Below are 24091 nucleotides of genomic sequence, written 5' to 3'. Positions count from 1 at the left end.
TTGTTCAGTACCAATAACAGTACAATCTACTGAATTACCTGAAACTGTTCCTCAGGACATGCTTTCTGCTCCTTCAACTTTTGTTTCACCAGAACTTCCAGACTCAGTGTCTTCTAATTCTGACTTTCAACCATCGGCTTCAACTCGCCGTTATCCACAAAGAACACGTCAACTTCCACGAAAGTATTCATCTTACCCATATACTAACACTTAATGTTGCTCATTATTGTATTTTACTTTGTTTTGCTTCTTGTACTTCATTTTTTTTTTTTCCTTTTCAGTTAAGTGTTGTATTTTTTTTTAGGGGGGGGGGGGATGTGTGGTGGATACGCATGCGCATGGCTCACATGGGATATAAATTACTTGCTTAATGATTGTAGTAGTTGCTGTTGCTGTGATTATTGTAATCTGTATGATATTACAGTGTTCATGATTAAGAATCTTTAATCACGATACTATAGTGTGTGTTTGTGTGTGCATGTGTGGAGTGCATGATGCACCATAGTTACAATAGGAAACGCATGTAAGCATGTTGATTAGTTTTTCACACAAGTATATGGTTCAACTTATTCTCTGGGTGGAGTCTTTGTAGGTCCACAGATTTTCTACTTGGAACATCCACACCCTAGTGGAGAGTGCTGGAGTTGATCAAAGTGTCAGACCTAATCCCAAATTTTGGCCATCTTCCATCCACAGGTCCTCATTATGTTGATAAGAATTGGACTTTTGGTTGAGGAGCTGAAGACGTTGAATGTGGTAGTTGCTGGTATACAGGAAACGAGATGGTTTGGACAGGATGTTTGGAATGCGGATGGATTTACTTTGCTACATCCAGGGTGCACTTTGATTGATGATGGTAGACCATGAAAGCAGTGTGCTTGATCAGCGTGCATGGAAGAATGCTGGGGGGCTGTGAGTTCTAGGGGAGTGACAAATTTTGCAGTGTGGGTATAGATGATGTGGAGGTTCTAGGTGGACTAGTAGTGGGTATCTATCACTGATATATCAGCGTATGCTCCCACAGCCAAGGCTCCTCTAAGTGTTAAGGTGGTCTTCAGTGCACTTTGAATGTCCTTCCTTTTGGTGATACTATGTGATTTTAATGGTTGGATTAGGAAAAGGAAACTTGAAGATGATGCCTGCAGAGAGAGGTAAGAAGACGGCATGGCATTGGTACCTGTAATGAAGCTGGTGAACTGCTCTTGGAGTTGTGTGCTGTTAGCAATTTGACCATCATGAAAGGATATTATACACCCTGCTACTAAGCAGACACACATGATTGGCTTTGTGGTGACAAAGAAAGATTGGAAACAGTTGTGTAAGAGTGTACAGTAGGAGTGTTTGCTGTTGGACAGACCATTATTTGGTGAAAGGTAAAGTTTTTCTGAAAAGCAGAGTAGTGTCATTTGGAATTCCACCTCTTAAGAAGTCAGGAGGTGAGGGACTGATACCAGCAGTCCCTTGAACAACATTAAATTAATTTTTATTTAAGTTCTTCAGGCCCTGCATGTAATTAATTTACCATCTTTCTTCTGAAGTCTGATGGAGTAATCAGGCCATCACCCATGAAAGACTGCCTGCAACTTCTTAATGCAATCCCACCTCTGTTCTCATCTTGACTATGTTCAGCAGTATAATTACCTTACTAATCCATGTTCATCCACAGTCCTTTTCACCAACCTCTGCATGGCATAGTCAGAACCCACACTTAGCAGAAGACCTATCTGTTATGGCATGGATATTTTAGTGGAGTATATACTGGATGTAATCAGCCTGTGTGATCAAGAATTGATTGATGAAATGCTGTCCTGGGAAGTGATGCAATGTCTTAATGATCCCCCACACCTCTGATGAACTGGTAGCTGCTGTGGAGAAAATGTCTATATGCAAATGCAAATACCTTTGATAAGTTCTAGCTTTGTCATGCATGCTGCAGGTGAGTTAGCATTTCGGTAGCACCAATAAACCAAACTGGCTGCTTCTGCCTAGCTCGCCAAACAGCTGCATCAGCAGATGCCTTAATACACTCTTTTTTAGTGTACTTCCACTGATACTTCCATGTCATATTAATGGAGAAAATGGAGGAAGGCTGGAGGGAGGACTGGTATCTTACCTGAATTGGTACTTTTGTGGAGGCCCAAAATTACACCAAAGATTGCTGATGTTAATGATGGGGGCATGAAAGGCAGGATTTATGGAATTGTTCCTATACCTAAGAAAAGGGGATCTTTAGAATTGTGATAGCTGGAGGGTAATCAGTTTATTAAATGAAGTTGGGAAGTTGTTTAGATGTATACTGCTGCTGAGAACTGAATCACCACAAGAGAAGGAATTGTGTAGATATGATTTTACAGCTAGGTAACTATTTGACAACAGTAGAGAACATGATGACTCTATATTTGCACTGGATTGTGGCAGATGTTGCAGAAGTATGGTGTTCCTCCACATCACTGATCAGGTCATGATCATGTCATAAAGGCATGACTGCCGTCTGTGTTTATTCTCCTTTGGGGGAATCAGGAATTTGGAATTTGGGGGGAGGGGTAACCAGGTGAAAGTCTCAAAATTCACAACCATATAAAACAATTGAAGTAGTTGCCAAACTAGTTATTCAAGGCTGTCTCACAAGTGTTGATTTTTGTGATTGGTATTGGGACTTTCTGAGATTAAACGGTATTTCTGTGGTTGCATGTTATATTTGAAAGCAAACTGGTTTAGGCACTTTTTGAACTACACTTTTGAGAGATTTAATTTAAGGGCAATTTTATTATTATTATTAACACTTTACAGTGACCAGCACTGAAGGTCTACAGCAACATGTGCTGCAGCCTTAGGATTACCTAACCTAATTTCAAGGACTTAGACTTAATGACTTATAGCTGGAAAGGTGTAACAGAAAAGGGGACAAAGTAAGGAAAGAAATCCTTCCAACCCAAAGATTTGAACTGCAGGTCACCCAATATCTATAGTCGGGAGTGAGTGTACTATTTTAAAAACAAGCTTAATTCTTTAAGACACTGGGTATATACTTGGGCTCTCAGATATTGAATAGCTATGTCTATGTAGGAATTTTGATAGTTGTAAATGTATCCGGAGATTTTTTTTTTAATTTGAGCATAATATATCTTGTATAGTTAAGCATGGGAATAATTATAATAGGTGAGATTACAATGCTATAGCATGATATTGTGTATACATACTACACATTCCTCTGTTGAATGTGATATGTAGGAGATGATAGTTTAGGTTTACTCCATTGAATAACTAAATGTGAACTATCATCTCCTACTATATATAGTGTAGTTACATGCTCCACAGGAAGAAACTAAGGTCAAAGGTCATTAGAGCTAACTTATATTGTTCCACTGTCTGCAAGGTCATTAATTAACATGTACTGCTGCATGATCATGATTTTAACATATGTTAACTGATCTCTGTGATATTATTGGTTGTATTTACAGGAACAGCAATATACAGTGGAACCTCAGTTATCCGAACCCCTTGGCTCTATAGTCTGCAGCTGTATCTTTGAAACTGTGTATAAATAACATTAAAATAGCATAATCAATTTTTTTAATCAGTATTTCAACTACCTTAATAGAACAGTCACTACTCTAATTAATAGAGCAGTCAATTCTGTAATTCGGTTAACTGAGAATCCAGATAAGTGGGGTCCGGATAATTGAGTTTCCACTGGGTTGCTTCGATTAGAACCAAGATTGGGTATAGGATATTATGCATGTATTCTGGTAGCTTGTTTTAATTGTGGAGAAGAAAATGGAAGTGCAGCTATGATTTAAGATCCAATTACAGAAACTAACATTGTTGTGAGTGTCTTGGTGCCATAATCATACCTCTACTGGTATCAACACTGCTTATCTGTCTCCATTGTCGAGTGCATGTCATACTTGTTACATTACAAGTAGCTATACCAAACAGTGCTATATTAAAATAGTATCTAGACTTGTAAGTCCAAAAGTAAATGTTCTCACAGGATGATCTAGATCTAGTATAGGTCATTCCACAGAATACCTTGCTGGAACCACCGGTGATCCAGTAATTCCCAGACCACTCATCACTGTCAGTGTAGATGTCCTCTAAAGGTTTAAACTAATACTGTGACCCACCAGACCTCAGGGAACTGCCCTGGTAATCAGCCATCACCAATTCTGTAGTGAGAATTTCTGTTACAATACAATATAAACTGCCAAAATTTTCACCAGTGATGAAAAGAGTAGCCTACACTCAGTAGGACCACAATTCTGACAGGTCTTTGATACAGAATAACTAGAAGTCACATCATTTATACTGTTCAGTGTTGTGTAACCACATGTTAAGAACCTATAACATTATCTATTGCTTTTACCACACTGCAATTAAGAGAACTTAGAGCACAAGTATACAGTAATCACCAACCAACCACATGTATCATGAAATACAAACTGATTCTGTGTATCTATCTAGTGGTAATCACATGTAATCCTACTGTTTATCCACATGCATCCACCGGTGACCCTGTGTACTGATCCACTTGTAACCTTGTGTATCCACATGTAACCCTGTAATCCACATAGAGCAACTATGTGTATCCACATGCAACCCTACTGGTAACCCTGTGTATCTACTCCACATGTAACCCTGGCCTAGTGTATCCACATGTAACCCTGTATATACCTGTGTAACCCCATATATCCACAAATAATTGTTTTAACCCTTTTTATCTACTGGTAACCTAGTGTATAACCTTGTGTGCCAACAGTAAACAAGTGTAATTATAATACTGTGTATCCCATTTCAGTTGATCATAGTGATGGGTTTATACATGCAAATGAAATTGAATTATAGAACAAAGTAATATTTTACTTAAACATGTGAATTGATTATAGTTTTTGATGTATAAGTGAGTTGCTATAATAAAGAAAGTATGCATGAATTGTTGTAACCTTGTAACTTCTGTAACCAGCTAAAACACAAATTTTCAGAAATTTTGTGTGAGAAAGAATATTGAAGTCAATACATGGTCTGGTAGATCGTTAATGTAGACAAGAAGCAGTAGAGGGCCCAAGATGCTGCCCTGGGGAATCCCTGATAAGACTGGTAGGAATCAGAAAATTGATTATCTATTTTTGAGGAATCCAAATTTTGCAGGTGAAATAAATTTGTTGAGATGGTCAATAATTTTATCATATGTGACCAGATTTAGCAAAATCAATCATATGGGCACAAAAGGCAAAAGTGAGATAAAGTCGGCATGAAGTTGCTGCACTATCAGGCTAACAATTTCCATATCAAACTCACCTTCGACTTGTCGGGTCTGCTTTTGGTGGACCATTCTCTGACGGCCTGTATAACCACCCCAGACATCTGTATGGGTCTGTGAACAACAGGGAAGTGCTTTGGGGGGTTCATGCACTCTGGACAGACAAGTAGGGAGCTGAATGTGTGATGTATGTCTGTTTTGTGAGATTTCAGTCTATTCCCTGCCTCTGATGGGCTGTTTTGTGGTCTGGTGCCTTCATTTACCATTCTCCTCCATTTTGTAGTCTATCTCTTGCCTGCCCCTCCACCCCTTTTTGAGGACTCGTGATACAGCAACATTGGTGATAAAACCTATCTAAAATGGCGGGAAACTCTACAGGGATTACCTTGGCCACTAGCTGCTCTAGCTGCTCGTAAAGGTTGTGAATTGCTCCATCTTTGCTGAAAAATCCAAGCGTGTAGCTGCCAAGGCTGGTGAGTAACAAAGCTTTAAATTATTAAAATACGTTTTTCTCTGAATCAACAATGCATCCATAAGGGTGATTTTCCAAAATCCAGTCACATATATCAATTTTTCAAGTACTTTTGAGGTGTTACAAAACAATGATATAGGACGGTAATGTGTAACTGATCCTCTGTTACCAGACTTAAATATGGGAATTATGGTGTGAGTGCACCATTCTAGTAGAATAACATGTTTGCGAAGTGAAAGGTTGACCAAATAGTGTAGTGGTCTATAGAGAAATGAAGCACAATTTTTCAGAAACACAGAGGTCTGGTCATACATCACAGCCCTAACCGTGTATTAGTTTCAAAACTACAACTGGATGTACTAGCTGTTAGAATGTAGTATTACTAAATACATAGAACGTGAGGTAAATTGATCACAAGAGAAATAAAAATGGTACCAAGAGTTAATAATAGTGGAGTATTAACTCTTGATGTTAATAAAATCTATTGAGGAATGGATAGCTAGCTACACTGAAAGAGAGCAGTCACAACACTGACCAACTTACGTACCAAGGTCACTTTCATCTAGCCAAATTATTGTTGCTTCAGAACGGCCTTCTCATTCTAAAACAGAGTTATCATGGTACGACACTGCAACTGGTACAATCAGTTTGTTCTGACAGCTTTAACAAACCAAGGTATCATTTACAGGAGTCTTGATAACTTTGGTTACTACTTACTAGTCTTAGGAATGTTTATTGGATGACGTTTTACGTGTTACGTAAGTGCACTGTTTACGCCACAACATCCATTCAACCAGATTCAGAGGCTCCGACTCTCACTTCCTAGGCGTGATTCTCACGATTTGGCCTTCAATCAGCCTTATCCGCAATTACGTCACAACGCGAAAATGGCGAAAAGTGTGGGGGCCTTTTGTACAGAGAGCCATTGGGAAGAAACCAAAAGCAGACCGTAGGACTACTCGAGAAGTACGAAAATGCGTGCCCCTACATAGTAAGATAGTTAATAAGCCTCACCAGAGTTTTCTCATGCTTTCTTCACGTGGAACATCTCGAAACGTTATCCCTTCCATACAAAGTATCCCACTTGACCCCCACACTTTTCGCCATTTTTGCATTATTTTCGCGTTGTGACGTAATTGCGGATAAGGCTCATTTCACGCTCTCACACCCAACATTTGCATTCTCACGCCTACAAGTAATTCTGACTCCCCGAATTTTCCAATGCTGGCTGCTTCACTCAAGGTTTCCTGAGGCTAAGAAGGTTGCGGAGTGCACCAGGTACTGGTTATCCTATGCTTCAGCAGTCACATGATCTCTCGTTCAAACTTTCGTTTGGTGGTCGGAGTTCTCAATGACGATTCGGGTTAACTGATTCCTTTTAGACAACAACTGAGTGTACAAGCAGTGTACTGGAACTTTGAAAGTTCACTGGGGATCCAGGTGGGATATAAATTGTGAAGCTCAGTGATTCTGTCTACATTTATTCCCAGGGTTTTGTTGCTGCAAGATAGCTACAACTTGTGTGGACATGATTAGAAGCTAGGTAGCTAGTTGAGCTGGCAAGATACCTTGTAGATACAGAAGATTATTACTGGAGTGTGTACTCCAGCGGATCACGTGATCCGGTCACGGAAATTGTAATGTAATGTACAGTAGCTAGCACACACACAAACCTTGCAGTTATTAATATTTTACACTAGTAGCTGGTAGTCTAATACACAACTTGTCAATGGTGTAATGCATCTATCAATGTCACGCCCCACCTACCCCAGGTCGGGCAGAAGGTGGGGATTTGTCACCCAAGCTCGTCCTCAGGGTATGGGCATTTGCAACACGAATATCCGTACTTTTCCATACTGTTGTGATTCCCGGGATAAATAGTAGTAACTCAAAGTTGTCCCCAGGGGTGGGGAATTTGCATTCTCGCATTTGCAAATCCCCACCTCTGCCCGACCTGGGGTAGGTGGGGCTTGACATTGATAGGTGCATAACTGCACGTGCAAACACTTTCAAATATAACTAGCACAAGAAGGCCGTGCTATTATAATGTCATGACATCCTGAAGTGCTGGTTATAATATAACTTTGTTGAATTGCATGTGTGCAGTTGAAGGACTTCATCTCGAGCTTCATCTCCATTGTTTTTTTGTTTTTTTTTTGCTTTTTAATGCAGGCAAGGTTAATGGTCTGTGGGCAACTGGTGCCCACAGCCAGAAAAAGTATACGTACAACTTACGTTTACAATTGAATGTATAAAATTACAATCAAATTAAGTTAGCTGGCTAAGGTTATTACATACATTTGGTATATAGTTGAACTATCCTATAATTTTAAAACTTACATGTGTATTTAATAATAAACTTACTTATATAGCTAAGTACTTATTTTAAGAGAGTTCACCTTTGTGAAAAGTCTCACTCCCAAGAAACAGTGGCGTAGCCAGACTTTTCGCAATGGGTGGGCAAGCCATTTCCCATGCAACACACGTACCATAGATAGTATACCACAGTGTCTGTGGTATACTATCTATGCACGTACACATGCCCATCTTCATATGGACATCAATATAACATTTTTAAAATGCATTATGTATCATCCTACACTACTGCATGCAAGATGACTAATATCAACCTAATAGAAGCGAACGCCTAGCTAGCTATTGGCCTTCTAACATATTACATACATCTAGCTACATGTGTCTTAATACCAGACTACAAAGATTCTTGAATTAAAGCACGAGGCGCTCTATCACGTGATGACTATGCTCTGCCACTACAGTTGTTAGCCTAGAAAAGTGGAAACAAAAAGAAAAGAATTGCTGACTGAACAAGTACTCCATACCGTTTGAACTGAGCAGTATCCACACGGATAGATGGGTGCTAATTTCACAAATACCTCTAGACTGCTTTGCCTCCCGAGTTTTTACCACACCAATAGCTACCGTGATCACTTAATCCAAATGTAAACCGTCCATTCTTTGTCTTTCACTCCTTGCGACAATGCTGCGCGGTTTTTTTTAATCACGTGATCTTGCTTCTATTTATTGCCTCCTCTATTTGTGCACAATCAAGTTACTCGTAGGGAAAATCCCTTGGATAACCCCATCTCTGTTTAGCCAAAAAGAAGGAAACCATTGGCGAAAATGGCACGGTGAGTGTTGTATAAGTTGTGCTATACTTATTCTTCAGTGTACAGTGACTAGTTAAGTAACTTTAGCAAAATCTCGAGCTATCCAGCCCACGTCTTTATAATTACTCTAAGAGCTGATGGTGGGGCAAAGAAGTCTGATGCCCGGGCAATGCCCTGGCTTGCCCGGGTTTGGCTACGCCACTGCCAAGAAAGATCCAAGGTTGGAGCCTCTCCTGCAGATCTGCTTAACAGCATCACCAAACTAATAGCGCTACTTTATTTATTGAAACGAACCCAACAGAATTGTATGGCTGTTTTCTCAATGAGTTTAAACGGCAGAGTCACCGGATGTAATTAACAGTAAGCCGCGAATCTTTTGAAATGTACGCATTACATAATCAATTTGAAATGGAGCGATCTGATTGGAGCTTCCAGCATTCCGGCAGCGCCAAACTTTTTGTACACAGTTTCACCAGACCCTCTTTTTAGGGTCGGGCACCGCGAGACTAACTTTTGAATGGAAGCAAAAAACAGCAAAGCCGGGATACCACAGAAAGGTAAGTATACTCTGCGAGTAGTCTCGCGTAGACCAGACCAAACTCTTGCGTGTGGGAGAAAAAGTCGGTCTGCTCTACGCGTGACTACTCTGCGAGGCCAGTGTACTGTATATAAACATAAATTATATATATATTCCCTACCAATATATAATCTATGATATAAACTACTGATTGATTAGTCTTGCATAGCCAGACCATTACCTTTTCGTTTGTATTTTCACCCACATACAAAACGAAAAGGGGTGGTGGTCTGGCTACGCGAGGCTACTGACTGATTACCAAACAGTGCAACTTCTTGGCGCAAAGGAAATCAGTGCGCATTATTTAGATCGTTGAATACAGTAGACCCTGTCACTATAGGTACTAGAATTCATAATGGATTGGAAAAACGATGACATTTACGGGGTACGAATAAAAATAAAACTTTAGCGTCCTAACCATTGTGCTACATGGCTCCCAGCTACCCACCTCCCTTAGTTTCTACCTTATATGTCTCCAAGTGGAGTAATTTCTATATAATATTGAAGGTGAAGAAGAAACTAAAGCTGAACCCGACTGTACCCCTAACACTAGAACTACTTTTTGCGTCCCCTAAAGTTGAATGCTCGGGGCAACCTACTAGATGCATTACCTAAAGTTGAATGCTTGGGGCAACCTACTAGACGTGTTCACTAAAGTCGAATACTCGTGGCAACCTACTAGATGTGTGCCCTAAAGTTGAATACTCGGGGCATAGCATACAACTAGTGTGCTTGATAGTGAGAAATCTAGTGGACTGCCGGAACAATAGCAACTTCATTAATTCTATGTGCGCGTCTTAATGCATTCTCGAAGTATGCTTGAATGGACATTAAGTCTGCCATTCACTGGGTAATTGAAAAGATAGGATTCCGATCATTCAGTGACAAACAGGCAAGCTACGGTTTTGTAATGTTTGTATTGATTGTAGTAAGCACGCATAGAATTAATTCCGGCCACAACCGGGATTTTGAGAACAAGTGCAGGTATTCGAGATCCTTTCTTTTCCCAACCAAATGAAAAAGAAAGGAAAAAAAACAGTCTGGCCGCGTGAGACTAGAAAAGAATATATCTTGTCACTTCATTGATATGTCATTTGCACTCTTGAAAGTATGAACTTCTCATTAGTGTAGCATGTAATGCTAGACTCGTTTTCTCAAAGCCAGGAAAACCCCTACTATCATGTAGGGCTGTACCGATACCACATTTTACAGCTGATACCAACATCTGATATTGTCTATTTCCGATACAGGTTTTCTAATAAACTGATTTTAAATATTCAGCCCATACTTAAAAATTGTAACCAATATTTATTATTGTGAGATATAGCATAATAAGATTACGTATACATAGCATAACCACTATGGCTGTGTTGAATTTACTAAAACTCCTAACCAATGGTTTCTCACAAAGCGTTTTCATCCGAACTTGTCTGTTTTTGGTGTCAGAGCAGTATCATAAAAAATAGTACCAAAAAAACTCAAAAATGAAAAAAAGCATAACCAGTAGAGAATTGAACCCAGGGCAACTCACAGTAGTCCAGAATCTTACCACTTGTCTACAAAGTCACTTGTGCAAGTTAAGAGCTTTTAATAGTACTTATAGTACTTTTACTAGTACTTACACTACTCCTGTACTATAAGACCTGCAATAGACTGATACCGATACTCGTAATTTCAGTATCGGTACAGCCCTATCATGTAGTCATTCTTTCGCTCCGCTTATGTAAAGTAACTGCTGTACCGAGCTAAAAATAATTATGTGCACTCATTACAATGTGGTGGAACTGTTCCGCATGTGTAGAAAATATGCCCTATACACTAAAACCCCCACACTAGTTTTTAAACGCAAACTTCACATTTCCTTTACACCTTTGGTTGTATGACACGACTAACCTTCAGTCACAAACCAATAAATACTTTAGCAATAATCTAGCGCTTTATAAAACCTGTAAAAGCAGTCTCAGCATTAAGAACAACTGCAGTTTGTACACCTGGTATTGTCATAAATCACGAGACCGTATTGAGCCTGTAACCGTAAAATGTATTGCATTTCCAATCCATTATGTATTATAGTATCTATGCTGTCACCTTGAAGCCAGGCCTGTATATACAGGTGGCTGTTATAGAGAAAAACCTGCATAGGGTGGTGAGCAGCTATGACCATTATTAAAGGGTAACAGGGGCGTACCGAGGGGGGTTTCCAGGGGTTTCAGGAAACCCCTTTGGATTTTACACAGTACTTCAAACATTAAGAAATTGAAGCTTCAGGTTTGAAATCTGTCATGAAACAGGACACATTTCTTTTACATTAGTTAGATAATAGTTTCTAACATGATAGCAACACTTATAGCATTGTTCTGAATTAGGATTTTAGTGAAAAGATCGAGATACTCTAATAGAGCAGTCAGGTAATTATAAACTACTCTAATATAACAGTCACTTAGCTGAAGTGGAAACCCCTTTTCGAAATTCCTGAGTACGCCCCTGGGGTAATTACTATTAAGAGGCTTGTGTCAACCATAATATTCCATTTTGTTAACAATTGTCAATACAGAAATGGCAAGGTGAGTTTGTTTTGAATGTTGTTAAAGACCACTGAATAGAGGTTTTACAGGGGATGTTTCCAATTCTGACATTCCGACGTTTTGAGTCAGAGTGGATGCGTACTGAGTACTGAAATTGAGTGAAACAAATAGAGATGGTGAAGAATTGTTGTGTTGTGCACTGCTACAATGTTTATAAGAAAAGAAGCAGTATCAGTATTCATAGATTCCCTTGTAATCTGGAAAGACATCAAAATGGATTGCAGCAGTGAAGTGACACAAGAGATTATTACTTATCTTTACTTTTCTTTCCAGTACTAAGGGGCTGGCTAAATTTTCGTTGGCCATCCAATTCTTGCACCAATTACGTATATACCTTCTATTTTCCCTTTCACTGTAAGCCCAGTTAAGAATAAGCTGGAGAGATATGTTACAAGGTTTGAACAATGACAGGCTCCAAGCGGAGGAGATTAGAAGCTGTACAAAGCTATGATGAACCTGAACAATCCATCTCAAGATCCTGATGTTTCAGAATAAACTGATGATTATGGATAGACAGTACAGCAGGCACCGAGGGCAATGAAGATAACAGTAAAGAATGTCACCATTGCACTGAGATACGTAAAGGTGCTATATGACAAATATCAGCAGGAATCTGTTGAACTGCAAAGGCTTTGTTAGCGGGAAATGCAAAGCTACGTTAGAAGGTCTTTGATGATAATTTTTTGTTTGAGGTTGATGATGTTAAACAAATATTACACAGGGCCTTCATATCAGCTTCTTCAGGTTGTGGTTAGTTTAGTTTTCACCAGCATCTTTTAATGGCCCATGCAGTATTTCCCAGCAATTACTCATGGTCCTGATGAAACTGCGTTGAACCTAGGATATCAGGATTTAGGCTACCTCTTTGGTATGCACTATTCAATTGTGTTGAGATACTTCAATAAATGGATACATGTATTGCATGACAGACTATCTGCAGTGTCTGTGCGGTGGCCTGAAAGAGACCAGCTGCTCAAAACCGTGCCAATGGAGTTTTGAAAAAATTTTGAGAAATGTGATGTTATCATAGACTGTTTTGAGGTCTGTCCTGCTTTACTGACTGGAAGAGCACAAACCTGATCGAACTATAAAAAAACTTAACACTGTAAAATGTCTAATTGGTATCACTCCACAGGGGTCAGTGTCATTTTTCTCAAAAGGATGGGGTGGGAGAGTATCTTATGTTTATTTAACAGAACACAGTGGTCTCATGAAAAACCTTATACCTGGTGATGTCATCTTGACTGACTGTGGTTTTACTATACAAGAGAGTGCAGGCATGTATTGGTGCCAAATTGAAGATATTTGCATTCACTAGAGGTGCACCGATAATCAGATCGGATATCGGCCTTGTTTTTGCATATCTTTTTTTGCATATTGGTAACATGTGTAATAGAGTTGTACCAATTCCACTTTTTAGGGAAAACCGATGTTTGATATATTTTTACCCTGTTTTACCGATAGTTAACCAATACCCGATTGTAGGTCTCTACGGGATAATTATACTTGTGCTGGAAACAAGTCACCAATCAGCTATCACCCTGTAGAGATCAGCTAGAAACAAATCACCCTGTAGAGAGATCTGGTAGAAACAAGTCACCTTGTAGAAAGTTTAGCCAGTAAGTAGTCACCCAGTAGGGAGTTCAACTACATTTCAAGTTACCCTGTAGAAAGTTTAGCTAGAAACAAGTCACCCTGTAGAGATCAGCTAGAAACAAGTCATGCTGTAGAAAGATCAGCTAGAAACAGTTCACCCTGTAGAGATCAGCTAGAAACAAATCACCCTGTAGAGAAACGAGTCACCCTGTAGAGAGTTCAGCTGGAAATATGTCACCAGTAGAGAGATCAGCTAGAAACAAGAGAACTCAGCTACATTTCATAGGGTGTTTCAGCTAGAAATACATGTAAGCCACCCTGTGGTGACTAGTGTCTTACAAGTAGTAGGATTGATTAGGGAGTCCACAATAACTGTAGAGAATAAAATAACATGTGTGTAGTCTGTATGTGTGTAGTGTGAGTTCAACTACAAACCATTCACCATGTATTCAAAGAATACAGTTACATTATGAGGCTCCCTGTAGAACTTTCAGCTACATACACGTTTCCCTGTAGAGTATTCAGTTCAACCTGTGTGACTTATTCTTTATGATCAATCAACACAATAGTAAATTATTGCCTAAATGTACATGTAGCTAAACAAATCATTATAATATTCTCCCTCATAATAATCTTCTCCCTGTGGTAAATAAAAAAGACAAGTTAAAGGGAATACCTAAAGCTGGCAATAGGCTGGCTTTAGATATAAAATTACAAAAAGAAGTGATATCTCATCAAAAACAGCCAAGCTGTAAAAAAAAGGAGTGTGGCCCTCAAAAAGACCAGGATGAAAAAAGATGTGAAATCAAAGGTGGTGGCCAAGAAATGGCTGTGATGGTAGGTTAATGGCAAAATTTTTAATAACGACAATTCAGGTGAATCTGGTGCCGAATCCTAGGGAGAAGGCAACGCAAATTCACTTGAATTGTCGTTATTAACATTTTTTGTCATTAACCTATCATCACAGCCATTTCTTGGCCACCACCATTGATTTCACATCTTTTTCACTCTGACTTTTTTTGGAGGCTGCACCCTTTTTGTACAGCTTGGCTGTTTTTGATTAGATATCAGTTACAGGAATGGGCAAATAATCAGTATTCGTAAATGAGAAAATAATTATGCATATTTGTGGAACACTAGCCAACACAATGTCTGTTATTGTCATATACAATCCGGATTCAAACACGAAATTTTGGAACACTAAGCCACCTTGTGCTACTTTGTTTTGCTGTCCTAGCAGCTTAAATCAAATTCTATTACGTACTCGCTACTGTTGGTGAATGATGAGAAGTTTGTATGACTTAGTTTGTATATGCAAGTCTGTTATTCTTGGCATGAAAATGGTATTAGCAGTGTACTGAACTTTATCCGTGTTCTTATGTTGTAGCACACACTGAGCCTTACACACAATGTTCAACCTAGGAAGAAAGAGACAGGCTGCAGTTTTTCAAAAGGCTCTAGTGATTGGCTCTGCCACACTCTTCCCAGTTTGTTTACACACATATAATATACGTCTGTTTATGAGAAAGTTATCACTGATAGGACTTGGAATTTATGTCCTTTGTACTGTTTAAGGTAGTTTTAAGTACTGGCTGTACAAAGACATGTACAGCCGTTAAGAATCATTTATGTGGACAAAGAAGACGGAAAGACTTGCTGTGGTAGTTGGAAGGTTGGAAGTGATGAGCAATGGAAATACTTAGGGGAAATAGCTCAGAAGCAAGGTAAAGGTCTTATGAGGCTATCTAAACACCATCAGAATTGACTACAAAAGCAAGGGTATAAGCCGGAAGACTGTTTGTAATTTAAAATACACTCACTTTCAGGCACCATTGACTACAGTTTTTAGAGCTTGAAGGCTTGTCACATGTTGTCAAGTGTTGAAGATATGTTACACTGTTCAGAGCAAGGTGTCGAATCCCATAAACAGGGGATAAAAGTTGTTGGTTGTTGTGTAGGGACAAAGAGCTTGTACATCATTGGTTACATTGCTGTATGGCAGGAAGCAAGTGGCACCAGGATTACTGTACTCTAGAGATCTGCAATATATCGATACGGCAATATATGGATACAGCAAATAAGTATCACGATACGATAGTGTACTTAGAAAATATCAATATAGTATTTTAAAAATTGTTAATTTAAAAATGAAGTAGAGATCTATGCAATAAAATGTAGTGAAACAAGAGATCAATGATGGTATTACAACATAGCTCTTTGGGAAGTCCTTACTTTGGTATTGAACAAAATAATTAATGTGCCAAAGCTAATGTGCCAAAGTAGGGACTTTCCCACTGAGCTATGCTGTAATATCATCATTCATCTCTTGTTTCACTACTTTTTATTGCTTAGATCCCTACTTCATTTTTTAAATTAACAAGTTTTTAAAATACTGGTTTGTTTAGTTCTTTGTTGTAGCACAGCTAGGCTATATACAATGTAACTTGTGACTGTTCTATTAGAATATCATACATGACTGTTGTATTAAAGTATCTCAAGCCAGCCAAGGGGTGTAGCTGTAGCTAGACCAATAACGGGTAAGGTCATCTTGTTTACTGTTAAGTAAACAGCTAGATTGTTAAGAGGTATGGTCTCCGTACTCAATTACTATTAGTCCACCTAGATCTTTATTTGATGGGTGTGATTGTGAACGGGATCCCAATCGCGAAGTTGCAGATATCTAGCTAGTATGTGTATCTCTAGTAGTGCCATCCCGGGACTGAAGCGCTTCTGAAATCCAGCTCTGAAATAATTCAGTGGCATCTAAATAATAAATATGCTGCTGAAAGAAAGTGTTGATACGGAAAATTAATGCCTCGATATGGTTACATTGGATGAAGAAGACAAACAGCCTGATTGAAGATAAAAGAAAATACAAGGTGCAGAAGGCCTACACTTGTTGGAACCCTGAAAGGCACATCGCACTGGTGAGTTTGTTATTGTCAACTGTTTCACTAATCCTGCTTACATACTTTCACTCTAGATCTGCTTAAAGGATAATACATTACCTTAAAGGTCATACAGGACATTTAAATTAATGATGATGTTTAAACACCAGTTTTTTTTGTATATACAACATTGAACCTTTGCTTGCCATGCAGTCGATCTATAATTGCAAATTGCATGTACAGAGGTGGGTGTAAAATGGTGGCCGTGTATTGCTTCATTTGGCCTCTAGCCTTGTGAACTGTGGTGAGACTAAAATTTGAGTTTTGGCAATTAAAAAAAATTAATATCCAACCACCTGTAAGTGTTTGGTTATATTTAATGCTGTGTACGTAAAGGTGATTTTCATCACGTAAAATGTCTCTAGGATGATTTTTAAAGGTGGAATTTTGGGCGGTGTGCAAAATTTTTAGGGCAATCTCTACTTAAACAGTACGTTTGATATTGAAAAGTGATTGCTTTATTACTGTAACAGTTATCTCTTTCTTAGAAATACAGTGGAACCTGTGTTACGGTCACCTGGATTAAGCAGTCACCTCTGCATAACGGCCATGGACAGGAGGTCCCAAATATTTTCCCATACAAATGTATGCATTGTTGTCTGCATTAAGCGGCACCTGTCTAACGCGTATACCGGCCAACCAAGAATTCGCCTATGAATCACTGTATACATAACTTTCTCCTTCATATAGCGGTCGCTACCTTTTATGTTAAGCCAACTGTCTGGCACCACGGCACCGCTTCAATTAATGCACAATTATCACACTTCCTGCCTTTCAATGAATACTATATAATCTATCAGGCTTCATTGCTTAAACGTATTCAATAGCTATAACCAACATTCATAACAAGCTCACTTTGTCCTTTCTGTACTAAAAATATTACTGCATTGCAGTTGGCGCGAGCCTCTTAATAATAATCACTCATTTATAACGGCCATAGCCACTCAAATGCTGCTGACCACCTTATACAGGTTTTCTCTATAACAGCCACCTGTATATAAAGGCCAGATATATTTGGTCCCAAGGTGACCATTATAGACAGGTTCCACTGTACTACAAACAAATAAAAAAACCTTGAGTATAAAGTGCAACGTTATGCAAAGCCATACAAATATCGATGTGTACCCAGGGCTTCCAAGAACAGTACCTTTTACACTGTTGCTATAAAGAGCTGCACCACTAGGATAAATTCAGGGGGCGGTGAAGCAGGCCAAAGAGTGCGGGGTCCAGCTGTAAGCCAAAGACCAAAAAAAGGGAATTATCGGCTGACAACTGCCCTCCACCAACTATATCTCCTCATTTATAACTACTTGCTATACACTGCTTCTCTGAATACTGTGATTGCTCTGTTAGAGTATCCCAATCTTGACTGTTCTATTAAAGTATTTCAATCTTTTCTTGCAAACATTGTCCCATAAAAGTGAGGGGGGAAGGGGAGGATGGTCCCCCCCCATCTTCACCTAAATTAAATAATCTGCTCTACCAGCCATCTTGACAACTCATCAAACTGATGCAGAGTAATTCGTACAAGTCTATGTGGAAACATTAAAATGTTTGTGGTGGGACTGGTGGCTAATTGTCTGGGTAGTGTAATAGAGGCCACACCACTGTAGGTAACCAGATAGAGATGCGCTTTGTAACAGCACTTCTGTTTTCTCCATACTAAAAAATACCAGAACACTCTAGCTAATTGTCACATTGGTATCTATCTATCTATATATGTGACCTAATTTTAGAAAACCATCGATCTATGCACAACAGTGCTTGTGTTTAAAATGCGTTTAAAAACAATGGGTAAAAAATGCAAGCTCCAGGAAAAAAATTTACGCATGTTTTTATTGCCTTTCTGGTCAGTGAATTGACACTCCAGTGGCACCATTGTGTTTCCCTGTTCATAGGGAGTTCAAAAATCCTTGTTTCATCTCCATATACTGGTAGGTTTGTGAATTACAGAGGTTTGTTTATGTTGCGGTGACGAAGGAATTTCTGATGATTTTTCTTCAATGAATTCGCCTTCCTTCTGGAGCACAGAAGAATACCTTTGGCAAAAACTATACCTTGGTGGATTCACAAAGTCATGGTGAATATAATGAGCAAAGATTCATTTCCATACCCATTATATCAGTAGGTTATGATCTTTTATGTAAGTGCCTGTATATTATTTTCTCGATGTCTTCTGTACATATTGGTTTATTTGCTCGTCCGGCTGTCTACTGCTGTATTTCCCACACTGCTTAACTTATGGAGCTGAAACTTAGCTGGTCCATTCCTCTGACCCTGTAGACAACAAAGAACCAATAAAGCAAATTTTGATAAATGTGCGTATATCAACGGTTTTCTAAAATTAGGTCACATATACATATAAACCTGAAAAGCCATCTGTCTGTCCGTCCTCCCATCATGCCGCTTACTCACCAAACTTGGCACAAATTGACACAATCTGTACTGATAATGAAGTACTCATCATCTAGCTACTCTAAGATTGTTATCATGAGTTGACGCATGCTTCCATTCATTCTCTACAGCATGTAGAAGGCCAAAGTGTAGAGAAAACTTGCTGAATCCAAAAAATTCAATTTCTAATTGAATTTTTTGGGTTCATTGAATGGCAAATTAAATTGAAAATTTAATTTGCCATTCAGAATCCAAAAATTGATCAATTTATGAATCTCAAAAATGGATATAAATATCCATTTTGGGGATTCAATGATTCCAGTCAAGAATTGAATTGAATTTTGGATTCTGAATGGAAAATCTATTCAATAGAATAGAATTTTCCATTCATTGAATCATAAAATAGCTCAAAAGTTAAATTTTTGATCTATTTTATGATTCAACAAATAAACGCAGAATTAAGTTTTTTGTATTAAAAAATTTGTAACCTAAGCCCCCTAATCTTGAAGGCAAATGTCCGAACTTTCTTAGATGTTTGTAATCTCTAATTAAATTTTTGTCTTACTGTTATTTGCAAAATTTAATTTTAAATAAATTGGTTTAGATTTTGCTATTTGTTTTTTTAACCAGAGGACAATTAACTTTCTTTCCTTTCGCACTCCAAATAACCGGAACTCTTTTTATAATTCTTGAGATAAATTCCTTTGATAACTGCAGCACAAACTGTTGAAGTGGTAGAATGCCTGAATAGCGTGTTGGAGGTTGAGGGTTCGAATCCTCATGTTGGCACACTTTTTTTCTTTCCAACCAGTACCTTTTTGTATTATAATTATTTCAGTAATGATCAGACAAATGTCAGACCAGCTTTATGGTTGATCTGACATGACTGCTAGCCAATCAGCCAACAACATATCCTCAAAATACTATGTTGTACTGTCAATAAGAGTAACAATGCAGATGAGAACCACAGCCTACACTTAACCTTCCCTGACCTGACAAATGTCAGACCAAACAAGGAAATGGGTAGCAATCTTGCTAATTGGTTGTAAATGCCTGATGGCTGACTGTTATAATCACCTCTTCATGTACATGTGTTGGCCTTAAATTATGCACAAGTTATTTTCTCTTTATTGACAGTAAAGTAAGTGTCATGTAGAAGCTGAAACTACTATCCTGTCATGTAGGTATATGTACAATTACCTTAGTAGTTTAACTAATCCTATATACGTGTTCATTATTTCACTATACATACTTTAAAGATGGCATAAGGATCATGTACTTTAAAGCACTATCAACATGCATGCTACACAGCAATATAAGACACTAATATTAAATAATGCTTGGTTCCCATTGTATTATTGGGGCGAGCCTGAGCAAGCCCCAGTATTGTCAAGTGGCCATGGTACGTACGTCGCGTGCACGAAAATTCCCTAAAGAAACCGGAAAGCCCCACACTTAGTAGTTGAAATGGTACGTACATCGCATGCACGAAAATTCCCAAAAGAAAACGGAATGCCCCACACTTGCTGGTTGAAATGGTACGTACGTCGCGTGCACAAAAATTTCCTATACAAATCGGAAAGTCCCCACAGTTGGTAGTGGTCCCAGAGCTACCTCTCGTGCACAGTAGCGCCCGAACGCACACGGAAAGAGATGAGAGATTAAGGAGAAGAAGAAAACGTGATAGAGAAAGAGCCCAAGAATCACGAGATGAAAGAAATGCAAGGTTTATCACTAAGGCCATGCCTTATGTTTCACAGATGCGGTGGGTCAGTGCTTTGCCAAACTTGAAAACAAAATAAAAATCACATGATAAAGAGTGATAAAAGACTCTGAACTTATTAATAATGTGTAATCAGTAATTGGCGTAGTAGCTAGTGGTGATGGAGAGCTTAAAGAATAAAAGTGAGGAAAACGGAAGTCTGAGACAGAAGTCCCTCTTTGCAGTTTTAGCACTGTCATTCGTAAGATCGATATACTCTAATAGAGCAGCACATTTACTCTAATAAAACAGTCAGTTACAGCATATTATCTATGGTCGTAGGTACAATTTTTGTTATTTTTCTGACCTGCCAGGTTAATAACAATTAATCCGTGAAACTTATATAATTAATTTGGTATGGCCTATAATGATGTTTGATATAATATCGCCACTATATGTATATAGATTGGCTAGGCGCAGAGAATATGACAGAGCTAGGCGAGCAGCAGTGACTCCAGAACAATGAGAAACCATACTGCAACACTTTGATTATTGACCACTGCATGCTTAATGGTTGTTTTCTTTCATTTGTATTCAATAATTCCAACACTGAATAAAAAGTGCACTTTGAATGTTGTGAATCCTCTACTATCACATGTCGATATAGCTACATAGCTACTTGTCTGGCATTGCTTCAGTGACCTTAACATTCTGCAGTTAACTTAAATCAATAAGCATGCAATTAAGTACCCAATTTCCAAGTTTTCTCTCTCTCCAGTCTTATCTTGCCCTACAGATAAAAAAGCTTCAGGTAACTGAATTAAATTTATTGTTTCTGTTTGTTTCTACAGGGATGACGGCATCAGCCAAGCAGGCTGCTTTCAGCCATGCCCTGATTACATAGGTACATTCATTCAATATGTTCCCAGTTTAACAGCTGGGTGGCTGTGAACAATGGAAGTAAAGTTTCTTGCTCAAGGAAACAACAGTACAGAACCCAGCCTGAGTATCGAAACTGCAACCTTTTGATTAGCACGTTCTTAATTTCATATAGCTACATATTAAGCATGCATGCAAAACACACAGTTTACCTTTGGTTGATAACTGCTATTTTAGGAATATTTGATATTTGATGTATTAGGCCCCTATTTGATGATTATTAGTTTCTCATCCACTGCCCGCATCCTTCTTAGGCTACTGCATGGTAAGCCATTATTTACTCTGTGCATGCTTAGAAGAACATGTGATACCAAACCGTCATGTCATCGATGACGTTTTTTAATTTGCGCTACAGTGCACCAGGAGTACTGTTGTGTTGTTTCCTTGGCAAATTACTGCAGTGGATTCTATTTTCAACTGTTTTTCAAGTCAACTGAAATCCTGCTAGCTAGATAGAGCACGATTGCAACTAAAAACCAATATTAATTTGTGGGAGGAAAGAAGGAGAATTTGGACAAGGTCTGTACATCAGTGTATTAATATTATAATGGCCTAATGGTAATGTCCTCCCGCCCGCATCATAATAAATAGAAAGACTGGATGAGAAGCTAATAATCACCAAATAGGGCAAATAGGGGCCTTAACAAAATCACTAATTTTTGTATACCCATTAGGCCACTCCAAATAAATTCTCTGTTTCCTGTCCTGAACTCAGGCATATTTACATGTGGGCGGGCGGTCCATTTTCATTATAAGATTGGCTAGCTTTCCAAGCCATTATTTGCCTGGCACAGCCAAAAAGGCTGCATAAAAGCATGTTTAAACTTGTTCCTTCCTTTGTAAGTTGCAAAAACAATACAAACGTGAAGTTTGTGCTGACTTGATATCATTGTTGACGCGTGAGCTGACACTGTTTCAAGATGGCTTTTACTGAGCCTATGAGTATGCAAGAATAACCGGAAAATAATGGAAGAATACGGAATAATGGAATATTTAGAGCTGGCAGTAACCAGATGCAGGCGGTGGACAGGAAACAGAGAATTTATTTGGAGTGGCCTTAGCTATTTCACCAATGATCACTAACATATTACTAAATTTACTCAACTTAAGCTATATGCAATCAAACATCAAGTTCAGGCTCGCCCCCACATGCTTTAGCATCTGTCTAGTTATGTCACATTAGTTGTCATGCATGTAAAGCAGATACCAATGCTTTTGTTTGTTCTTTACAGCATGTTGAAGGCACTGGTAGGGAAGACTCGCTGAATATAATTGAGCTACATTCCTGTCAAAATGTCACAGATGAACAACTTTAGTGTTTTGCATCATTACTTTCAGTATACTTGCAGGATGGGATAAGGAAATATCATGCTCTTTATAAAGCATGCTACATAGCTATGTGAGTGGTGCTGGTGTTTAATGCTTGGTCTCTGTTCCTGGCACTAAAATGTTTAATGTAGAGACAGTCCTGCACTTGGGGCAGGTACTAATGCTAGTATATATATAAAGCTGTCTATCCATCCATATGCTTCGTGATGTTGCTAACTCAGCAACCAAAGCACATATCGACATGAGACTTTAACAAAATTATACGCTCATCATCTGGCAACTCCAAGTTTGTTGTTACAAATCGCTACGTGCTTTTGTTCGTTCTCTACAGAACGTTGAAGGCATTGGTGCAGAGAAAACTAGAGCTACATTATTGTCAAAACCATGCATGAACAAACAGCCAAAGTGTTAGTGCATAGAACTGTTAACCTAGTGGTCCAGGGTTCAATTCCTGCCTATGACAACTTTTTTTTCTTCTCAGTGCCACCTTTACGTGACACACCTTTTCATATGCCAGCTATTGGCGACGCTTACTTGGCATATATCAACACTATTCACTCAAAATGAAATGCTCACCATCTGGCTACATTGCAAAGTTTATTGCAAGCTTCTTTCTACATACTTTCCTTCATCAGCTACAGCAAGTTTAAGGCCATAATCTAGAGAAAACTTCAGCTGCACTCCATTGCTAACCACACGATAAACAGCTCAGCTGGTAAAGCACCTCCCTGAAGTTGTCGTGGTTTCTGCTGTGTAGGGTGAGGGTTTGGTCCTGTGTGTTCTAATAGAGTAAGTACCTTCTCTTTGCAACTCCAATTCTCTGTGATGTTAACTATAGTCCTTACGCGTTCACCTGAGCCCCGCCAAATATAGTAATATCAAAGAAGTGAACATGTGTTCACTCCCAATGGTTTTGTACAGGAACAAGCATGTTTTTATGTTTGCGTGCCTGAATTGTCCATACCAAATGTATGGGATATTGTAAAAGCCTCATAACTCATTTGTTCTTGCCAGTATCAAAGCGCTTTTTTTGATTAACAGTTCCGGCATGTAAAGGGCTTCACAGTGCTACTAAATGTTTGGGCAGCTGGCCCAAGTAACAAGAGTTATTAACAAGAAATGAGGGCTTAGGTGAACACGAACAGACTATACTTGCCTATA

At 38.7% G+C, this 24091-nt stretch overlaps 1 protein-coding gene and 1 long non-coding RNA gene across 3 annotated transcripts in view; both read left to right on the top strand.

Annotated features, from left to right (window-relative positions):
- The window catches only part of LOC136238728 (uncharacterized), a 124777-nt gene that overhangs the window by 56431 nt on the left and 44255 nt on the right, over positions 1 to 24091 (top strand). The window lies entirely within an intron of this gene.
- The window catches only part of LOC136238725 (glycylpeptide N-tetradecanoyltransferase-like), a 36528-nt gene continuing 21700 nt past the window's right edge, over positions 9264 to 24091 (top strand). For both annotated transcript variants that reach the window (XM_066029296.1, XM_066029292.1), the window contains exon 1: positions 9264 to 9417. In XM_066029296.1, the coding sequence (XP_065885368.1) occupies positions 9378 to 9417 (40 nt within the window). In that variant the 5' untranslated portion in view covers positions 9264 to 9377. The remainder of the gene's footprint in view (positions 9418 to 24091) is intronic.

This window comes from Dysidea avara, chromosome 11 (genome assembly GCF_963678975.1).
Source record: "Dysidea avara chromosome 11, odDysAvar1.4, whole genome shotgun sequence".
NCBI lineage: Eukaryota > Metazoa > Porifera > Demospongiae > Dictyoceratida > Dysideidae > Dysidea > Dysidea avara.
Note: the sequence above shows the minus strand (reverse complement) of the source record. Positions and strands in the feature narration are given on the sequence as shown.